We start from the raw sequence: 21,182 nt of genomic DNA on the forward strand, positions 1-21,182 counted from the left end.
GCCTTCCCCCTAGCCTGGTTGCTGGGGGTGGAGAGTGCCGTCAAGTCACAGCTGACTTAAGATGACCTCATAAACAGGGGTGGAATTCTAGCAGGAGCTCCTTTGCATATTAGGCCACACACCCCTGATGTAGCCAATCCTCCAAGAGCTTACAAAAAAAAGCCTTGTAAGCTCCTGGAGGACTGGCTACATCAGGGATGTGCGGCCTAATTTACAAAGGAGCTTCTGCTAGAATTCCACTCCTGGCTATAAGGCTTGCAAGGGAGGAGGCATTTGTCATTGCTTCCCTGAGCCCTGCTTGGCGGGGAAAGGAGTGGGATATAAATAAATAAATAAATAGAGTTCCCCTGCATGTTGACCCTGGTATTCCATGGTGATCTCCAAGTACCAACCAGGGCTCTCTTTGCTTAGCTTCTGAGATCTGATGAAATTGGCCTCGCCTGGATCAGACCATCCACACAAGGGCAGAACAAAAGTAGAGTCCAGTGGCACCTTTAAAACCAACAAAGTTTTAGTCAAGGTATAAGCTTTTGTGTGCACACACACTTCTTCAGGCTTGTCTTATTTAGCATTTTATATTTCAAAAATATGTCAGCCTATGCATACTTATACTACTAAATACAAGTAAAGAGCCATATTTTTTTTTTTTAAAAAAAACTGGTTTAAGTTCCACCCCCCCCCCATCACTTGGAACAAGGTGATACCCATCAAAACGGTATAAATATCGCCCACCTTTCTTGTCTTGTAAAAGACTTTCCCCCTTTGTTTTTGGCATACTTTGCAGGTGTTGGTGGTGGGCATTCCACCCTGAGCGTTGCACATGCATAGAAACAATAGGATGAGAAGGTATTAGACACGTATTAGCTCACAGAAGAAAGTGAGTTCTGAATCCTGGTGGCAAAAGGCTGTATGTGGCCAGGAGACGTTTCATTTTAAAGTGCACGGAGTAACTCTCTGGTGCTTGCAAAACACAACGTGAGAAGCAGCCCAAGGTGTAGGGTCTCAAATGGGAATTCTTTAAAGTACGATGTGGTTGTGCAATTCAATATCTATGAGCGAATAATTCATATTCAATCAGAATGCAGAAGTAGCAGGCAGGTCTCATTGTCCTTTGGCGGTCCTGTTTTGTCTCTCCATAATCGTGTTTCTTGTCTGTCGTCAAAGAAACATGTCGGAACACTGTTCAACTTGCATGGGATCACTTTTGTTTAATGCTTTCACCTGTGCCTTTCTCTCTTTTTTTAAGCACAAGAATCTGCTGACATTATTTTCCTTATTGATGGATCAAACAACGTCGGCACCGCCACTTTTGCAGCCTTTCGTGATTTTCTTGCAAATTTTATTGAAAGACTCTCAGTTGGAGCTGAGCAGATACGCATTGGGGTGGTGACGTATAGCGATCAACCCAGAACTGTGTTCTCCTTGGACAACCACACCAACAAAGCTGATGTTCTAGATGCAATGAAAGCCCTTAGCTTCCTCGGTGGCGAGGAAGCTAACATAGGGGAAGCGCTTGAGTATGTGGTCCAAAACCACTTCACTCGATCAGGAGGCAGCAGGGTACAAGAAGGGGTACCACAGGTTTTAGTGTTGATAAGTGGCAGTGAATCTAGCGATGATATTAGAGAGGGAGTTTTAGCCATCAAAAGAGCAAGCATATTCACATTTTGCATTGGGGTCCAAAATGCTGACCATGTAGAGCTTCAGCACATTGCTACTGATGGAAGCTTCGTGTTCATTGCCTTGGACACTCGTAACCTTGACGAACTTCAAGAACTCTTACTTCCAAACATTGCGGGAGTGGCCCAAAGGCTCATTTTGTTAGATGCCCCAACCATTCTTACAGAAGGTATGTATGTTTTTTTTTAATGAACTCTTTTATATATATATAAACTTCAGTTATTTCTTCTCTTGTAAGGTATTTTATTTGTTGGTCTCTTGATTACTAGTCCGGGAATTTATTTATTACCCTAGAATCCTGCCTTTGGAATTATTACCCTAGAGTCCTGCCTTTGGAATTCATGAGGGTATGTCTAGGATGCCTTGGTGGTCTCCCATCCAACCACTTAATATCGGCAAGGTTATATGTTTCAGAGCGGTGTGCTTGATGCAAAGAGCATGCTGCTGAATCTGCCACTATACCCTCAGGATTGGCAGAGCCTTTTCAGATCAGACCTGTTTTACTTGCAAGCGTTAGAAATTCTGCATTTTGGGTTGTGCCATTGATGCTTTATGTCACAACTCAGGCAGGTGTTACCAATTGCTGCCAACACTCTGGGTTAAGGGTTCCCCTTGAGAAGGCCCAGAATTCCCTCCCAACCCCTTCAGGCTTCCTTTAGTTTAGGCCAAATAATAGGCGTGTGGACCAGGCAGAGTGAACAACAGGAAAAAAAGGTGTTATTTAAAAGATCAGTCAGTGCAATATAAACAAACAAGGTGCATTAACCAGTAAAAGGGGTGAAGGGAAAATAAACCAATGCCCTTGTGTCTGGACTTACTTGTCCCTAGACTGTCTCAGTCAGACCTGGGCCTACTCACTCTTCCTTTAAGGGCAAGGGTCTCTTCCTTGGAGCAGCTGTTGCTCAGCTTTGCCTCCTCGGAAAAGAAGACGCCCTGCCTGGGCTTGGCCCTTTTATGTCCTCCTCCCAGGCCCCACCCCTTTCTGGGCCAGTTTCCCTCCAAAAACCTTGCCACCTGATCAAAGGGACAGAAGGGATCCTGGGAAATGTAGACTCTTTTATAACTCTTAGGCAGGCTTCTCTGGGGCCTGCAGGCCTCACTAGACCCAGGATCATGACACTTTAGCTGGCTGGCTGAGGGCTGATTAACCTTTAATAATGGCTGGCATGCACAGCTGCCATAATTTTTATGGTCATGGAAACATCACTTGGAGCCGCAGCCTTCCCAGAGGACAGCAGTAGCATATACAGTCTCTGCACAGATATTCTGGTTCCCAGAGATACCCTGCTAGACATGAGGCCACAAGAGTTCTGTAAGAGCATTGCTTGTGAGCTGCCTCCTCCTCAGACAGGTTCAAATGATCTCCCCTCCCCACCCCCCCCAAGAAACATCTCAAGAGCCAATTCCATGATGGCTTGAAAAATGGAAATGCATGCACTGAGCGTTGTCCTGAGATATGTAAACATCATGATGTTCTCTAGCTAAGGTTGGTTTGCATTTTCACAAGGGGGAAGATTAAAGAAAAGTTTGGCTTGTTTCCTTAAAATAGGGTAAGTCCAAAGGAGCAAATCAATGTATACTCCTTTTCACGGCTTTTTTTGTAGCAGAAGCTCCTTCTTACGCTCCCCGATATAGCCAATCCTCCAAAAGCTTACATGGCTCTTCTTACAGGACCTACTGTAATCTCTTGGAGGATTGGCTGCATCTGGGGTGTGTGGCCTAATATGCAAAGGAGCTCTTGCTGCAAAAAAGCCCTGCTTTTCCAGTAATAATTATATAATTTGTGTAATTTGTGCACTTGGGAGGCCTCATATTCCTTCAGTGAACTGTAACTAAAACCGAATGTCTATTTGATAGTGATAGGAGATAAAGAGCCCATATAAGTGAATTTGTATATATTAATTTACTAATATTAATTCAGAGGTGAGGAATTTGGTTAGAATTTGAACACCAGTTAAAGTTTAAAACTGGAGACAGAAACCATCTATAGGCAAGTGATGTTTAACCCCCATTTTTGTTTCTGAAATTGTTACTTCAGGCAATGCAAAGTCATTGAAAAATAAATGAAATATTGCTGCTTTTTCCTAGAAAAATTTAAATTTAAATTTAAAAAATTTAAATAACTCAGATTATATATAAGTACAGGAGAGCTCTTGTGTGTTAACCTTATTCAGGGGTGGCCAACGGTAGCTCTCCAGATGTTTTTTGCCTACAACTCCCATCAGCCCCAGCTCTCCTGTACTTATTTTAGCTCTAGAAAAAGCTGAGTAAACTAACATTACATAACAGTAGCTGGGATGCTTGTGAACTGCTCTGGTTTTTCATATCCTTTATTATTCCATAACAAGGTATGTATGGAAAGCAAACATCATTTCAGCTTCTACAGAAAGAACTAGTGCTGTACAGAACTTGCTCCTCCCTGCTTTGAAAACCATTTTAGGATTGTTTTTTGTTTCATTTGTGCATTCAATACCAACAACACTTCAAACCAATTTGGATGACCTTTAATCTCCTCCTATACTAGTTTTCTTGTTTCCCAAGTAAAAAAAGGGCTTGTCTTTGAAAAAGAGGGAAAACTGGAAATCATAAAATTGGTAACTTTTCTCTGCTTCTTATGTTGATTTAAGAAGCAGGTTTATCAGGCCATATGCTTTGAGAGATCCAGTATAGCCACCTTCAAGAGGGGTTTAGATAAAAAGCCATCAAGTATAGCCACCTTCAAGAGGGGTTTAGATAAAAATATGGAGCACAGGTCCATCAGTGGCTATTAGCCACAGTGTATGGAGCACAGGTCCATCAGTGGCTATTAGCCACAGTGTATGTGTGTATATAACATTTTTTGCCACTGTGTGACACAGAGTGTTGGACTTGATGGGCCGTTGGCCTGATCCAACATGGCTTCTCTTATGTTCTTATGTTCAGTGAGGGAGTTCCTGATATACTACAAGAGATCAACTTCCACCCAGCCATTGGTAACATGGGAGGTGACTGGGAGGTATCACCTCTTTGGCTCCACTTGAGTTATGAGGCTGAGCCTGACAACTGGCAGAAGGATTGAAGGGCAGATATAAGGGGTGCCTGGCATCGGCTACATCCCTGTGTCACTTCTGGGGAAAACTTGCAGGTAACATAAGGTAGCTCTAGGAATTGCTGGAACTCTATAGTAAAAACCATTGAATTTCTAGCAATTCCTAGAGCTACCATTTGCCACTTCCAGGTTTTCCCCAGAAGTGACATAAAGATGCAGCCAACTTTTCTATTTTTTTTCTTCCATGTGGAGCAGCGGTGGGCAACTTGGGCTGCTAGCAGGACGCTTTCCACCATACAGGAAGTCTGGCAGCTCTTGTCTGATGCAGGAACAAAAACAGTCTCTTAGTCATTGCCTCAGCAGAGCCTTTTCTGTTCATCAGGGCAACAAAAATGACCCACCTGTCAAAACTGTCTAACGCAGGACAACTATTTTTTTGTTGCACTGACTAGGAAAACCAGTGGTGTAGTCAGGGGTGAAATTCTAGCAGGAGCTCCTTTGCATATTAGGCCACACCCCCTGATGTAGCGAAAACTCCTGGAGCTTACAGTAGGCCCTGCACTAAGAGCCCTGGAAGCTCTTGGAAGACTGGCTACATCAGGAGGGTGTGGCCTAATATGCAAAGGAGCTCCTGCTAGAATGCTACCCCTGGGTGTGGCAGATTTTACTGCATGAAGGCATTTTCTCTTAGGGATTGCCTGCTAACCTGAATAAAGCAGAAGTCCAGTGGTCCCTTAAAGTGCCTTTGGACTTGTTTTGTTGTGATAGACTAACACAGCTACCTAGGTCGCTACGTAGGGAGAAGCTGTGTCTCAGTGGTCTAGCACCTGCTTGGCATGCAGAAGGTCCCAGCTTCAATCCCCAGCATCTCCAGGTGCAAGCACGAGGTGGGAGGTGATGTGAAAGACCTCTGCCTCATATCTTGGACAGCTGCTGCCAGTCTGTGTAGACAATAGTGGCCTTGATGGGCTGGTGGTCTGATTCAGTAACTTCATGTGTACAATTCTATTGACACGAATGCCTGCCTGTCACAGGGAGTAGCAGAGTAAGCCTGCTGCAGGGTTACATATTATGCAGCTGTCATGACATGAGATAATGAGCACATACAGAGTATCTTTGGGCTATGACAGCAGTCACTTCACTTGGCAGCATATTAACTACAAAAGTGAGTTGGGGAACAATAGGGTGCTTCAGAGTATAGCAAAGACCAAGATTTAAGCAAACAGTTTCTTTGGTGAACAGAACTGATGTCTGGATTGCCAACGTGATTGGGTAAGAAATCAACAGGTAAGTAGAATGACGTACCTACTCTCTGTCGTCGTTCACGGAGTTCTAGACAGCAGACATTGCCTTTCTGTGACCATCATCTTGGCTTTCTAATTTACTCTATCAGGTAGGTTAGGCCAAAAGTGAGCGAATGACCCCAGACCACCCAGTGAGTTTTATAATAATGCTGATAACCAGGGATTTTTTTGAGCAGGAACACACAGGAACGCAGTTCCGGCTGGCTTGGCATAAGGGGATGTGGCCTAATATGCAAATTAGCTTCTGCTGGTGTTTTTCTACAAAAACACCCTATGCTAAACAATGGTGATGTCAGGGGATGTGGCCTAATATGAAAATGAGTTCCTGTTGGGCTTTTTCTACAAAAAAGGCCCTACTAATAACTAATTGCTCTCGAGTCAAATCAGAAACTCCCCTGTGGGGTTTTCAAGGCAAGAGATGAGCAGAAGTTCTTTGCCATTGCCTGCCTCTGCATAGTGACCCTGGTGTTCCTTGGAGGTCTCCCATCCAAGTACTAATCAGGACCTGCCCTGTGTAGCTTCCAAGCTCCGAGAAGCATGAGCGGATCTGGACTATTCAAGGCTGTTTCATACCAGATAAGATTTGAACCAGTGTCTTTCATCCCTCACTGGACTTTCAATCGATTCTCAAATTGTGGTAGTTTCCAGCACCTGATAACTAGGTAGATAGTTATAAATTGTTCATATTTTATGGAAGTTCGTAGTATATATCTTGGCCCTGAGTCTCATTTTGTTTTCTAGACAAGTCTTTATGAGTTATTTCTACCGCACTGTGTTGTCAGGCAGATTTGTTTTGTTTTTAATTGTGGAAAGATTAAAATAAATTGTTTAATACAGGGGTGTCAAATTCATTTGTTATGAGGGCTGGATCTGATATAAATGAGACCTTGTTGGGCCGGTCCATGTATGTCATAAAATGTAATGCCAGGAAGCAGAGAGACAAACTTTATAAAGGACACAGAGGTGCTTTCTTTTTCTTTTTCTTTTCTTAAAGGTGCTTTCTTTATATCTCTATCATGGGATTGAGAGAGCTGCGCAAAGAAAACTCTGGCTCAGCCAGTAGAAGGAAGAGAGGCTTGGCTCAGTAGCTCTGCTGTGCGATTGAGAGAGCCTGGCAAAGCAAGCTCTCTCTCCACCCCTTCCTCCCCAAGGGAGGACTCTCAGCCAATGGAGAAGATAGAGACTTTGCGCTGCAGCTCCTGTGCGATTGAGCAGGAGGCCTGGCAAAGCAAGCTGTGACACAGAAGGAAGCAGACTTGCTTGAGAGCCTAATAGGCCTCATTTGGCCTCAGGGCTGCATGTTTGACACCCCTGGTTTAATACATTTTTATTTGCTCCAGGAGCTTGGTCAGGCACTTTAGTAAGCATAAATGAGGGGTTATTTGGATGAGCCCACACCTGTTCTTGCTCACCTGTTCTTGTTCTTGCAGATATGCTTGTTAGTCCTCTTTTCTCATTCTAACTGAAGGGGTTGTGCGCCACACCAGGAGATGGAACTGAGCTGGGTGAGGGGAAAGAATGAGGCAACATGGCAGTGTCTGACACAATGAGAACTTGAAGAGAGGATGTGCTGAGGATATAGCAGGACATGACTTCGGTGTTTGAGAAAGGGGGAAGTTTAATGCTGGGGTAGTGGTAGGGACAGAGGCCCAATTCGATAAGGTGGTGGGAGAAGGTGAACCAGAAGGTATGTTCAGTGTTGGTAGGAGAAGGCAGTCCAGGAGGTATATTTAATGTTGGTGGACTGTGAATGGAAGTGTCGGCTCTGAAGCCAAAACAGGGAGGTTTATGCTATATCATACCCAAAGGTGTATTTGTTCAGAGGCAGAATAATTCTTCATGCCACATGCTTGGGGGCAAATAGGTGAGGGCTGTGGCTTTCCACCCTTGTTTGTGGACTCCTGAGAGGCAACTGGTTGGCCTCTGTGACAAGCTGGATGCAAGAGAGACCATTGATGTGATCTGGCCAGACTCTTCTTTCTGCATGACATGGTAAAGGATTCTGAATCCATTATGGAAGAATTTTATGAAACCACAGAAGTGACTTTGCAAAAATAAATTTCATCGTTATGACACAGTTCACCATGTTTGGTGTTAACAATGTGAAAATAATAAAGATGCCTTTTGTAACTAGGGCTTTTTTTGTAGCAAGAACTCCTTTGCACATTAGGCCACACAACCCTGATGTAGCCCATCCTCCAAGAGCATATAGTAGGCCCTCTAAAAAGAGCTCTGTAAGCTCTTGGAGGGTTGGCTACATCAAGGGGGTGTGGCCTAATATGCAAAGGAGTTCCTGCTACAAAAAAGCCCTGTTTGTAATACAGAAATATGTTCTCACCTTTCTGAAAACTCTCTGTTAATACAGCATTGACTGGCGATGCTGAATGAGTAATCCCATTCACTATATTATATACATACATATATATCTTGTTGCTTGCAGTTACTGAAGCCAATCAGAAGGACATAGTCTTCCTGATAGATGGCACAACCATACAGGGGAATGCTCCCTTTAATGGAATTCGTGACTTCCTTTCCAAACTCATCAACAGACTGGAAGTTGGAGCGGACAAGATCCAAGTTTCAGTGGCGCAATTTTCAGATAACGTAAAACCAGAAATCTATTTCAGAACTGCCCAGGACAAAAATGCCATCGTTAGCAGTGTCAAGAAACTAAGACCAGTTGGTGGTAGTGTGCACAATATGGGCTCTGCACTGAGGTATGTTAAAGACAACTTATTCACCAGCGCCGTAGGATGCAGGATCGATGAAGGTATCCTACCCCTGCTGGTCCTTATTACTGGGGGTAAATCCAGAGATGACGTCGCCCAACCAGCACAAGAGTTGAAAGGCAGAGGCATATTGGCTGTTGCTGTGGGAGCTCTGAATGCGGATCGTGCTGAACTGGAACAAATCGCCTTCACTCCAAGCCTGATATTCACTGCCAGTGATTTCCGCCCAGCTACCATGCTGCCTCTTCTCCCTCAGGTCATGACAAATATACGGACACTCTCTGGAACTCTTGTGGAAACAACAACAACAGAAGGTAATGTTCTTGTTGAATTTTGAAATGCATTGCAAATTTACAGAGAATTTGTTTATGTTGACATTGTTTGATTCTGGCTGCAAGTCAAATACAGCCTACAAGACCATTAGAGCAATCAAAATTGTTGCTGATTGACACTTACATTCCTTTCTTTCTTTAAAAAAATGAGTGGCTGACATATATAAGAGCACATCATTGTTAATATTTGTGTACTGTGAAATCTGACCATTTGAGCCTGTGGAATATTTCTGCTCAATCATGTATTAAAATACAAATAACCTGTTTATTTTATACAGGGTTTATATAAATGTATATACAGAAAAACAAGGGGCTTACTATTTGCTGTTTCTAAACATTATAAGGAACATGAAAGAAAAGGAGCTGTCCCCCTTCAGCAAGATTGATGGCAAATCTCATTCAGGCTGTATAGTTTTGAGTTATTTTCCCGGGGGGGGGGGGGGAAGGTCCATCTGTGGAAGGTTCCCCCCACCACACTAAGATTGAAAACAACTTTCTTCAATCATAGTTGTCACCTACCTTGACAAATACAATAAATGACAAGAGGGCAGAGTATAAATCAAACAAATGCCCAAATTAGCACGACAAAACTACATAACTCCAGTTTAAAGAACTCCAGTTAAGTAGCACTCTAATCAGAGTGCTATTTATTAATTACTTCAGAATTCAGAAATAAGTGTTCAAGGTTACAGAGTTGAGACAGCTGACAGAGGAAAGTGTGCCCCCAAACACCTGTGTGAATGCTTCATTGCCATTGTCCAGGGGGGGGGGGGTTTGTAGCAGAAACTCATTTGCATATTGGGCCACACACTCTGATATAGCCAATCCTCCAAGAGTTTACAGTAGGCTCTGTACTAAGAGTCTTGTAAGCTCTTGGAGGATTGGCTACATGAGGGATGTGTGGCCTAATATGCAAAGGCGCTCCTGCTTCTGTGTTCTCAGTGGCAGTGAATGCGAAATGGAGACTCCTCACTGTGTGGATGCTACCCAAGTCTGCTGTGTGGCAGATAGTAACTGGTATGTCTTGCCTACACTGGAGAGATACAGGTGCAGAGGATTGTGATAGCAGTATCCAGCGATGCGTAGGCACAGGCACAAGCTTATCACTGAACGATTCCTAAAGAAGGCCTGTTCCCTCAGCGAGGAAGACAACAAATTCATCAGGACCACATCAGTTTTCATTTTCTGTTAGGCAGATTTTTAACATAGCCTTTTCAGAACAAAGTTTGAGTTCAGTTGCATCTTTAAGACCAACAAAATTTTATTCAAGGCATGAATTTCTGTGTGTTTGCACACCAATGAAATGGAAAATACCAGTCCATACATATAAGTAGAGGGCGAGCAATAAATTAGCATGCAACAGAATGAAGATATTTAACAGATTCGGGAATAACAAGCTTAATTTAAATGGTTACTGCTTGTTTGGGTTCAATTCTAGAGGGGGGGCATGAGGAAAATACTCAAATTGGAGATTGATGTATCCTTAATTGTGCAATGCTGAGAGCAACTAACTGAGATGCTCCATCCATCTCCTCTCAAGCATGGAGGTGACTTTACAGCATCATCTTCTTTGAATTGGGGTGATTGGCTGTGTAGAGTTATCTTTCCTGTCTCCAGACCAGAGAAATACATTCCAATCTACCCTTCCAAATTACGTTACAGTCTACTATTCTAATCTATTATTCTAGCTAATAAATAAAATAAAGAGGATTTATGGCCCTTCTAGGGGATTGGTGAGAATACAGATATAAGGGCTGAATGAGGTTAGCATATGCGGTGAGATAAGAAACCAGTGTTTCTATTGTGTCCTGGGGATTCCCTTGTTCTGAGCGTTGCAATTCAGAAGTTTCCCTTTCTGTTCTGTTCCTGACATTGCTTTGCAATAAAACAGCTACTTTGAGGTCACCCATTGAATGTCCTGAAAGGATGGAGTGTTCTCCTACAGGTTTCTTAATCTTGTGATTCTTGATGTCAGATTTATATCCATTTATCCTTTGGTGTAAGGTTTGACCTGTTTGCCCTAAGTAGAGAACCGAAGGGCATTGTTGGCATTTAATGGCATATACAATGTTAGAAAGTGAATAAGCCTGATGTTGTTAGGTCCAGTGATTGTGTTCTCTGGATGTTTGAGGCAGCAAACTTGGCAGCTGGGTTTACTGAAAGCTCTGCTACCAGTGTCCATGTTCAAATTAGATGTTGCATTGTTGTGGAGTTTTTGAGATTGGGGGACTGTCTGTGTGCAAAGAATGTTTGGCCTGGAGATGGATGAAGTGCCAGTTAAGTACTCTCAGCATTTGACAATCAAGGATACATCAATCTCTGGGTGATACCAGCCGCCGTGGGGATGAGAGGCAGGCGGACCAAAAAAGCGTGTCCACACATGCACATCTGCCTGCCGTCCCCATCCCGCCCCAGTCTCATCCCAGGCTTGCCGGGAGCCAGCTCAAAAAGGCACCACTTTCAAAGTGGTACCTTTTCGCTGGGGCGCCTCTAGAAAGCTGTGAGATTCCCAGAGAGCTCCTGGGGAGCCGCAGACAGGACTTGAGAGTGTTCCAGATGCTCCCTGTGCGCCCACGGCCCGCCCCTTTCCTGAACTCCCGGAAGCTCTGGGGCGCTCGATTTCCGGCCAGCTCTCTTTGGGACGGCGTGAAGCCAACCCAAACCGGCCTTCTGGTATCACCCATCAGTCTTCAATTATTTCCTTCACTGTGTTCCTCCCCCCCCCCCATGGAATTGAACCTGAACAAACGGTAACCATAGAAACTAAACTTGTTATTCTTGAATGTTAAACATCTTCATTATGTTGTATGCTAATTTACTGCTCACCCTCTACCTATATCTACAGGTTGGTATTTTCCATTTCATTATATTCGAGGAAGTATGCATACACATAAAAGCTCATATCTTAAATAAAACTTTGTTGGTCTCAGGTGCCACCGGACTCAAACGTTGCTTTATTGCTTCAGACCAATGTAGCTGCCCACCTAAATAGCCTTTTCAGTTATTGATAAACTGCTAACTTTTAAAGTCTTTCATTCTTATCCTGAATTAAGATGAATATCACGGGACACAGATCTTTCACTTAACAAGCTTTTTCAAAATGTGTGTGTCCTACTAATATAGTCTTGCATGGTGCATATAAGCTCTGACATTTTTATTTTTAAATATAAATTAAAAATGTTCTTCGGTGTTCTTATACCTGCAAAGATCTCTCTCTCTCTCTCTCTCTCTCTCTCTCTCTCTCTCTCTCTCTCTCTCTCTCGTCTTTCTTGTAAAACGTAATACAAGTAGGTATTAGTATGTGGAAAACAAAATGGTTAAGAAAGTACAATTTTCTTCTCTTACAATTATAACCAGGGGTTATTTTGTAGAAAAATATGTGGTGGAGCTTATCCAGGGATTGTTATGCAGCTGCACATACTATTCAATGGACAAGGAGGTGGAACTCTCAGAAAGCTTCAGGAGCTGTGCTCCTGTGAGCTCCCACTGAATCTGAGGCCTGATTATAACTGAGCATTTCTATACATTACTAGATTTAGTTACTAAATGGCTATAGAGATTGGCATAAACAAAATGTCTCCAGGCCATTCATATTATCAGACTATGTGTTTTCTGGCCCCTGAGCTCCATGTGCATGCTGGGAAAATGGAGAGTATGGGCCTCTTTTGGGTTTATGTGGTAAGTAAGGAAAGCCTTCTCCCTCATGCTCTGTTCATTTCTGTGTGAAATGAATCTGGATTGGATTCTGTTAGGAAAGCATAAGATCTCTTCATGTAGGGTGTTACACCAAAGAGACTGAAGCTCCCGCAGGGTTGTGGACTGGGGGTTGCACAGTTTTCCTGGGAAATGCAGTTCTTCAAAAGATAGTTCATTGTTTTTTGGAATGTACGGTGCAAGAATTGCGAGCAGCTTTTTGTGTGTGTGACATAATTTAACTGACAATCAACATCACGGTGACTTGGGTCTGCTTCAGCATGACTGCACAATTTTGTGAACCTCTTTTTTCAATTTTCCCCTTAAATTTTTTCCCCCAGCAATTTATTTGGAGGTTGTTCATGCTTCTCTATTACACAGCTCAAACACATGATCACTTGGTGGCTGTAAACTGTTTCAAAGTTAACACTGTGCATCATTACTTTTTCAGGGTTTTTTTTTTTTTTGCATTCTCTTTTTTAAATTAAACTTTTAAAAAATTATATACAAGTGTATAAATCCTCCCTACCCCCAGACAAAACCCTATAACAACACATCTATACCATTATCCTAGGATCAGATTCAGACAGGTGAAGTTCAAGAAGTAGATACAACAAGACAATATGATCAAAATAAAAAGCTGCAAAATAAACTCCCTATGCCTTCATTCTTTGGAAGTTCTGCATTTTCCCACCCATTCAGCCATTTTTATGTATTAATTTTAATTGAAGTGAACTGCAGGAAGGCTTAGGGTGGGTGAGCTTCTTAAAATCAGCCCCCAGTTAATCAGACAAAGCAGTATTAATTCTGGGCCTGGATAGCATCAACAGTGGACTCAGCTACCAAGAAAAGTGATGAGCTCCCCCTCACTGGCAGTCTTTAAGCAGCAGCTGGGCAAACACCTGTCAGGGCTGCTCTAGGCTGATCCTGCATTGGGCAGGGGGTTGGACTAGATGGCCTGTATGGCTCCTTCCAGCTCTGTGATTCTATGATTATTGGGCATATATTGGGAGACAAAGGACAGTGGCAATATCCAGCAGTGAATCAACTTTAGGTTGCCTGATCCTAAACTAGCATATTCAAGTATAAAAGCCAGTTGTACTGAAGTGAAGTTTGCTGGTAATTCTGTGCTTTAGAGCAGGGCCAGTTTGGTGTAGTGGTTAAGCATGCGGACTCTTACTTGGGAGAACCGGGTTTGATTTCCTACTCCTCCACTTGCAGCTGCTGGAATGGCCTTGGGTTAGCCATAGCTCTGGCAGGAGTTGTCCTTGAAAGGGCAGTTGCTGTGAGAGCCCTCTCAGTCCCACCCACCTCACAGGGTGTCTGTTGTGGGGGGAGAAGATATAGGAGATTGTAAGCCGCTCTGAGTCTCTGATTCAGGGAGAAGGGCGGTGTATAAATCTGCAATTCTTCTTCTTCATTAGATGTAGGCAGAACAAAATGCTTGTCTCTCTAAAATGAGTTCCAGGGGAGTTTTGTGTAAAATCATCATGCAGTTGGGAATACTTGGACTGTTCATACTGATAAGTTCTTTTCTACTCTTCTGAGTTCTCCTTCCCTCCTCTTTTCAACTGTCCTGACCTCTTTCCTCTTCTCTCTAATAGCGTATACATGTGTGTACAGCAGATGTTGTATGCACACATGGTAAGTACTTGTGTGTTTTTCTGTGATGCCTCATGTTATTTTCTGTGCTCTACTGCAGTTCTGGCAAACAAAAGGGATATCATCTTTCTTTTGGATGGATCAGCCAACGTTGGAAATGCCAACTTCCCATTTGTCCGTGACCTTGTTGTGAGCCTAGTTAGGTTCCTTGAGGTTGGAATTGATGATGTGCGAATCGGCCTAGTGCAATTTAGTGAGAACCCTAAAACTGAGTTCTTTTTAAACACTTTCCTAACCCAACCAGAAGTCCTTAATCGCCTAAGTCAGCTGAGGCTCCAGGGGGGTTCAGTGCTGAACATGGGCTCTGCCCTAGACTTTGTGCTTTCCAATCATTTCACTGAAGCCGGTGGGAGCAGGATAGATGAAAATGTTCCTCAGGTTCTAGTCTTCCTTGCGGCGGGGCCATCTGCCGACTCCTTCCGACAGGCCGCTAACTCTTTAGCCCGCACAGGAGTGCTGACATTCTGCATTGGAGTTAGGAATGCCGTTCGGTCAGAACTCCAACAGATCGCATTTAATCCACAAATGGTGTACTTTAAGGATGATTTCAGTTCTCTGGCAGCTTTACCGCAAGACATGATTAGGCCGCTAATGACATACGTTAGCGGGGACGTGGAAGAAGTCACTATTCCATCTGCAGGTAATCTTTTGATTTGTTTTACCTCAGAGTTGTACATTTGAAACTGTGAAGGAAAATCTCTATAGGGAAGGCATTTTCACTGAAGAAATCGATGTGAGAAGCCAGTTTGGTGTAGTGGTTAAGTGGATGGACTCTTATCTGGGAGAACTGGGTTTGATTCCCCACTCTTCCACATGCATCTGCTGGAGTGACCTTGGGTCAGTTGTAACTCTGTCAGATGCTATTCTGGAAATAGCAATTCTAGGAGAGCTTTCTCAGGCCCACCTACCTCACAGGGTGTCTGTTGTGGGGAGGGGAAGGGAAAGAAGATTGTAAGCCACTCTGAGCCTCCTTTGAGTAGTGAAGGGCGGGGTATAAATCCAATCTTGTTCTTCACATGTGGTGGGCACCAACACCTCAAATGTGGGCAGTACCTCCAATATCCTTCCGTGGAATTCTCTTTATGAATGGGCCAGACATATAATTTTAGTTTCGTGACCATGAAGGAAAATGTACTCAGCCATATACAGGGTTGCCAACTCTGGGCTGGGAAATTCCTGGATGTTTGGGAATGGAGCCTGGGAAGAGTAAGGTTTGTAGAAGAGAAGGGCCTCAGCAAGGTATAATGCCATGGTGTCCACCCTCCAAAGCAGCCATTTTCTCCAGAGGAACCAATCCCTAATGTCTGGAGATTACTTGCGATTCAGGGAGATCTTCAGGACCCACCTGTTGACTTGTTACCCCAGTCATACATAGTTGTTGTGCTGGTGTTTATTTTCAGCACATAATCACACTGGGAACCTGCAGTTGTCGAAATCGACAATCACTTTTTACATGTGATGTATACAAATGTTCATCTCCTAAACAATGTTTCCTCTAAGCTGCAGAGTCTTGTGCGCAAAAATTCTACTTTGTGAGCCATTGGCATTAAAGTTGCGAGCCACTGCATAAATTGGTGTGCTCTGAGGGTCCTCCTTCCTGAGCCAAGACAAAAATCTGTGAGCCAGAGGCTAAAAATCTGTGAGCTAGCTCACGCTCACATAGCTTACAAGGAACACTGCTCCTAAATTGCAGCTTCCTTTTAAAAAAAATCAGTATCTTTCTAGCTGTCTTGCTTTCTGGTATTTTGAAAATAAGCAAGCACTGAAGTCAGAATCCAGAGAGGCAGACTGTCTGTGCCCTTCATGAATCCCCGTCTCCCTATCTGGCAATAACAGTTCCATCTTGCCTATTCTTTGACAGCTCTGCTGCCTGCACAAATGCAAACACTGGTCCACAAACTCCGAAACATTAACCAGCACCAAAGTTCCATTGGAATGCTGGATCTATGGTGGCCTATTTATACATTTAGGCCATTATGCATGTGTGAATCATCATGGGGTTGGGGGGGGGGGGTTGTCCCCTGCAGCATCCCTTCCAGTTATAGTTAAGAACGACCAAATGCCAGTGGGAAAGGGGCTTCTGATCCTGAACCGTATTTAGATTCAGCTGCTGCTGTTTTCTTGACAACAGCAATATTGTAAAGATGCTGTAGCTTTGGGACAGCACTGAATACGACAGAACTCTTATCTCTTTTCGCAAGGAGGCAGAGATGCTAGGTGACACTAAAATTTAATTTGAGCATTCAAGATGCGCTTCCAGTTCTGACACTTCTGATTTCATGTCTGAAATGATGCTTGCAGATCTTCTCGTGGGTAATAAATAAACAAAAACTCATTAAGCTCTGTGGTTGGTGGAATGTTCCAAGTGGCCCTGTGATTCCACAGTTCTGTGCCATGGCTGCTTAAGTGTAGATGTTCTAATTTTGGATGTGAGGGTGATCTAGCTGTGACATCTGTCACCCCATTGATCGCCAGGGTTGATTTGGCTGATCTGGCTGGCTAGGCGGGTGTCCCCTACCTGCCTCACTGCTCCATGTGTGTCCTTCCTGAAGCTGCGTGCTCAGTAGAAAAGGACAACCATCCCAGATGGAAGGAGTGTACCGTTCTTTGGTCAAGGATATACAATAGCTGCGCTCCCCTGCTAGATGTTCTAATTTTTCTATTTATCTTCTCCCTTAAGTATATATGCATCTATTTATAAATTGTCATTCCGCTGTGGCATCCGTATGTTTGGGCAATTCTTTTATGACCTATTAAAATACCATATGTTTCTAAATTTCAGAAAGCAAGAAAGATATCTTATTCTTGATCGATGGCTCAGTAAACTTTTCAGGTCAGTTATCTGTTATTCGAGATTTCCTGACCCGCATTATTACTGACCTGGATGTGAAGCCAGAAGGCATCCGCGTGGCCGTGGCGCAATTTAGTGACAATGTACAAGTCGAGTTCAACTTCGAAGAGATCCCATCTAAGGGAGACATCCTTCAGAAAGTGAGAAGAATGAGGTTAAAGTTAGGGCGACCACTCAACATTGGTGCTGCGTTAGATTACGCCCTGAGGGAAATCTTCGTGAGGAATGCTGGGAGCAGGATTGAAGAAGGAGTGCCGCAGTTCCTTGTTCTCCTGGCTGCTGGAAGGTCAAGTGACAATGTGGAGCCTGCAGCCAATGCCTTGAAACAAGCTAACATTGTCCCTTTCGTGATCAAAACCAGGAGTGCGTATGCTGCAGAATTAGAAAAAATAGTTTATGACCCTCAGTTCATTCTAAGTGCTGATTCCGTGACTAGAATTGGAGACGTTCAACCTCAAATAGTCAATCTACTGAAAACCATCGAAATTGCACCAAGAGGTATATCTGGCAGTTTCTTTTCTTGTTTTCATGTTTGAAATGCATGCAGTCAGTCAGATTGGGTGTGAAATGCTTTCTGTTCTCTGCTTGTTAGAAGCCACTAGGTTTTTGTTTTGTTTTTTTGCATCAGGAAACAAGCCCAGATACTGAGTTCTGGACTAGCTGAGGTTTCTGAAGAGACTTCCATATAGTACGCTGCAATAATCTACTCTTGGTTTTACCAGGGCTCAGCAAACTGCTGCAATGTTGTATTTATTCAGCTGGCATTCCGTTGAGAAATGGTAGAAAGTGCTTCAGTTCCACCTGGTTCTCTGTTTTCAGTGTGGACCTGATTCTTCAGGGGGGTTAATAAGTGGTCATCTGAACTTCTTACCCACATAATTGCCAGCATGTTTGGACTGAGTTTCAGTTTATTAGTTTCACTCATTTCCCCTCATTTTGAACCCCAAACGTTAGTCAGGATGTCTAGCGCCTTGCCAGGGTCGACAGTAGGGTTCCCAAGTTCTTGCTGGGGGCAGGGGATCCCCTGATTTGGTGGGCCTCAACCTGCCAGCAGGGAAGAGGCCACTGGGGGGATCCCCATCCCCCAAGGAGCCCGTCGTCGTGTGGTGTGATGACGTCACCCAGAAGTGACGTATTGTCATGCCGCTCTAGGATTTTGCTTGAAACTCTGTGGTTTTGCCAGGGATGCTCTAGCAATGTGAGGAAAAACTCTATGGTACCATAGGCCACAGAAAAGCAGAAATAGCATTGTGTGCTGTCAGCATATTCACTCCACATCCCCAAATGACCATTCAGAGTGGTTTTCTGTAGGTGTTAAATGACGTGGGAGTAAAGATGGAACCTTGCCTAAATGCTGTTGGGTAGGGCAGTCATCTCCAAGCCCCATGCTCTGGAACTACCCAATAATGGACAGAATCTTTGAGGTCCAAAAAGATCTTTAGGAGTGACTCCCTAGCCATCTCCTTGAAGTCAGGCACATCTACTTCCTCTTTCGGCATAGCAATGATCTCTCAAACTCAGCCATTACCCATGGCAAAGTAAGTAGCCAAGAAAGCGAAAGCATACAGATGGCAGGTGGAGAACTCCATGTAGTCTGGCAGTGTTCTCGAGCTGCAAATTGAACTCTTATTTGAGGAATGGGGTGGAACTAGGCAGATCCATGGAATCTCATTTGGGGAATGGGGTGGGACTAGGCAGATCCATGGAATCCCTGAGCACATACTGTATTTGCCCTGTAAATAAAATGGCATCCATCATAAAAATATAAGAGAAGCCATGTTGGATCAGGCCAGTGGCCCATCCAGTCCAATGCTCAGTGACACTCAGTGCCCCCCCATAAAACCCCCAAATAAACCAGATGCCATCAGGAGGTCCACTAGTGGGGCCAGGGCACAGAACTGTTGCCCCCCAATCTACGGATCAAGAACGCAAAGCATCACTTGCCCCAGACACAGAGTTCCATCTGTACCTTGTGACTAATAGCCACTGATGGACCTCTGTTCCATATGCTTATCCAATCCCCTGTTGAAGCCATCTATGCGCCTCCTGTGGCAGTGAATTCCATGAGTTGATCACCCTTTGGGGATGAGTATAGTTTTATTTTCAAATAAGCCGTAGCAGGCTGCTAAGTGTTTAGATGCCTTTTGTTAAGGATCTAGGTCTCAGATGCAAAAATAGCGTAGAAATAAGCACCTTTGTGGTAGTGAGTGCGAAATGAACCCATGCTGAATCATCCTCATGCCCCATTTTCCTCCACCTGCATTTTAGCCATTGTGCCTGCCCTCCTCCCCAAATAAACCAGAGAATGGACTCAACTAAAGTTGAGCATGCAGCTAGAGGCATTGGTGTCACCTGCAGAATCACCTCTATATTCCAAAGTTCAATGAGGACTTGATGAGGATGTCTGCTTTATTGTCAAGATCCCCCACCTCAAAGTGAAGGCCATGAGGATCTGTTAGCCTTTGAGGTCTCCATGCAACCAGATCCTCTGATTCCCTCACAAGTAGCAACCTGTCCATGGCAAGAGCACTATTAACAGTTCCCACACACCAGGACTATCATGAAGTGTTTCCTGATAAACAAACAAACAAAACCCACTCCTGATCCTGAAATCCTAACTTATTCCTGTATATCTTTGGTGTTATTTCTTCTCTTCATCTTCTGCCTTCCCTCACCTTCTTGTTCCATGTGAAATTAATCCGGTTTTTAAGAACAGATGTTAACAGGGCTTTTTTTTTTGTAGCAGGAACTCCTTTGCATATTAGGCCACACACCCCTGATTTAACCAATCCTCCAAGAGCTCACAGGGCTCTTCTTACAAAGCCTACTCTAAACTCTTGGAGGATTGGCTACATCAAGGGGGTGTAGCCTAATATGCAAAGGCGTTCCTACTTAAAAAAAAAAAAAAAGCCCTGGATGTTAAACAAACCAATAACATTCAACATTTAAACCAATCTTTCTCCCCCATTTCTCAAACAGTGGTTGAAGTTCAGAAGAAAGACGTTGTGTTTCTGATCGATGGTTCGGATGGCATCAGACGTAGTTTCCCTTCAGTGGTGTCCTTTGTAGAAAACTTGATTCAAACCTTTGATGTAGGCCGGGATGACATTCGGGTTTCTGTAGCTCAATATAGCAATGTTCCCAAAGTGGAGTTCCTCCTGAACGCCCACCCAGACAAGACCGATGTGATCAGTGCAGTCCGGCGCTTGTCTCCCATGGGGGGCTCACCGCTTAACACAGGGGCCGCCCTTAACTACCTTCTACGCAATGTGCTCACCAGCCAAAGTGGGAGCAGAGTGGCCGAAGGCGTCCCTCAGTTCTTGATCCTGGTGACAGCGGGCAGGTCCAGAGATGATGTCACGAGGCCCGCCGCAGCTCTGAAGAGCGGTGGGGCTGTGCCCATCGGCATTGGCATAGAGAATGCAGACATCTCTGAACTGCGGACCATTTCTTTCATTCCGGACCTTGCAATCCTCGTTCCTGAGGTCAGACAACTAAGCACAGTACAGCAGTTGATTTCGGATAAAGTGATTCGGTTGACCAGAGAAGAAATAGAAACTATGGAGCCTGTTTTATTACCACCAATTACAGGTAAAGAGAAATTCCATAACTGCTTTTTGCATACACTGGGGAGCTGGCATGATGCAGTGGTTAGAATAATGAGCAGTCACTTCGAGGTCCCCGATTCTAGTGTTATCCCTGCCATCAGGGCTTTTTTTGTTGCAGGAGCTTCTTTGCATATTAGGCTACACCCCCCCCTAACATAGCCAATCCTTCAGGAACTTGCAGGGCTCTTAGTACAGGGCGTACTGTAAGCTCTTAGAGCAGGGGTGTCAAACATACACCCCGGGGGCAGAATCAGGCCCCTGGAGGACTCCTAACAGGCTCACGAGCAACTCACTG

The 21,182-nt window shown here is 44.1% G+C and overlaps 1 protein-coding gene across 1 annotated transcript in view; it reads left to right on the top strand.

Annotated features, from left to right (window-relative positions):
* The window catches only part of COL6A3 (collagen type VI alpha 3 chain), a 176,910-nt gene that overhangs the window by 52,073 nt on the left and 103,655 nt on the right, over positions 1 to 21,182 (top strand). Inside the window, 5 exon segments of the mRNA XM_060232176.1 lie at positions 1,247 to 1,849; positions 8,453 to 9,055; positions 14,469 to 15,068; positions 17,211 to 17,777; positions 20,259 to 20,870. Coding sequence (XP_060088159.1) covers positions 1,247 to 1,849; positions 8,453 to 9,055; positions 14,469 to 15,068; positions 17,211 to 17,777; positions 20,259 to 20,870 — 2,985 coding nt within the window.

The sequence above is a fragment of the Heteronotia binoei genome, chromosome 1, assembly GCF_032191835.1.
Source record: "Heteronotia binoei isolate CCM8104 ecotype False Entrance Well chromosome 1, APGP_CSIRO_Hbin_v1, whole genome shotgun sequence".
In the NCBI taxonomy this organism is placed as follows: Eukaryota; Metazoa; Chordata; class Lepidosauria; order Squamata; family Gekkonidae; genus Heteronotia; species Heteronotia binoei.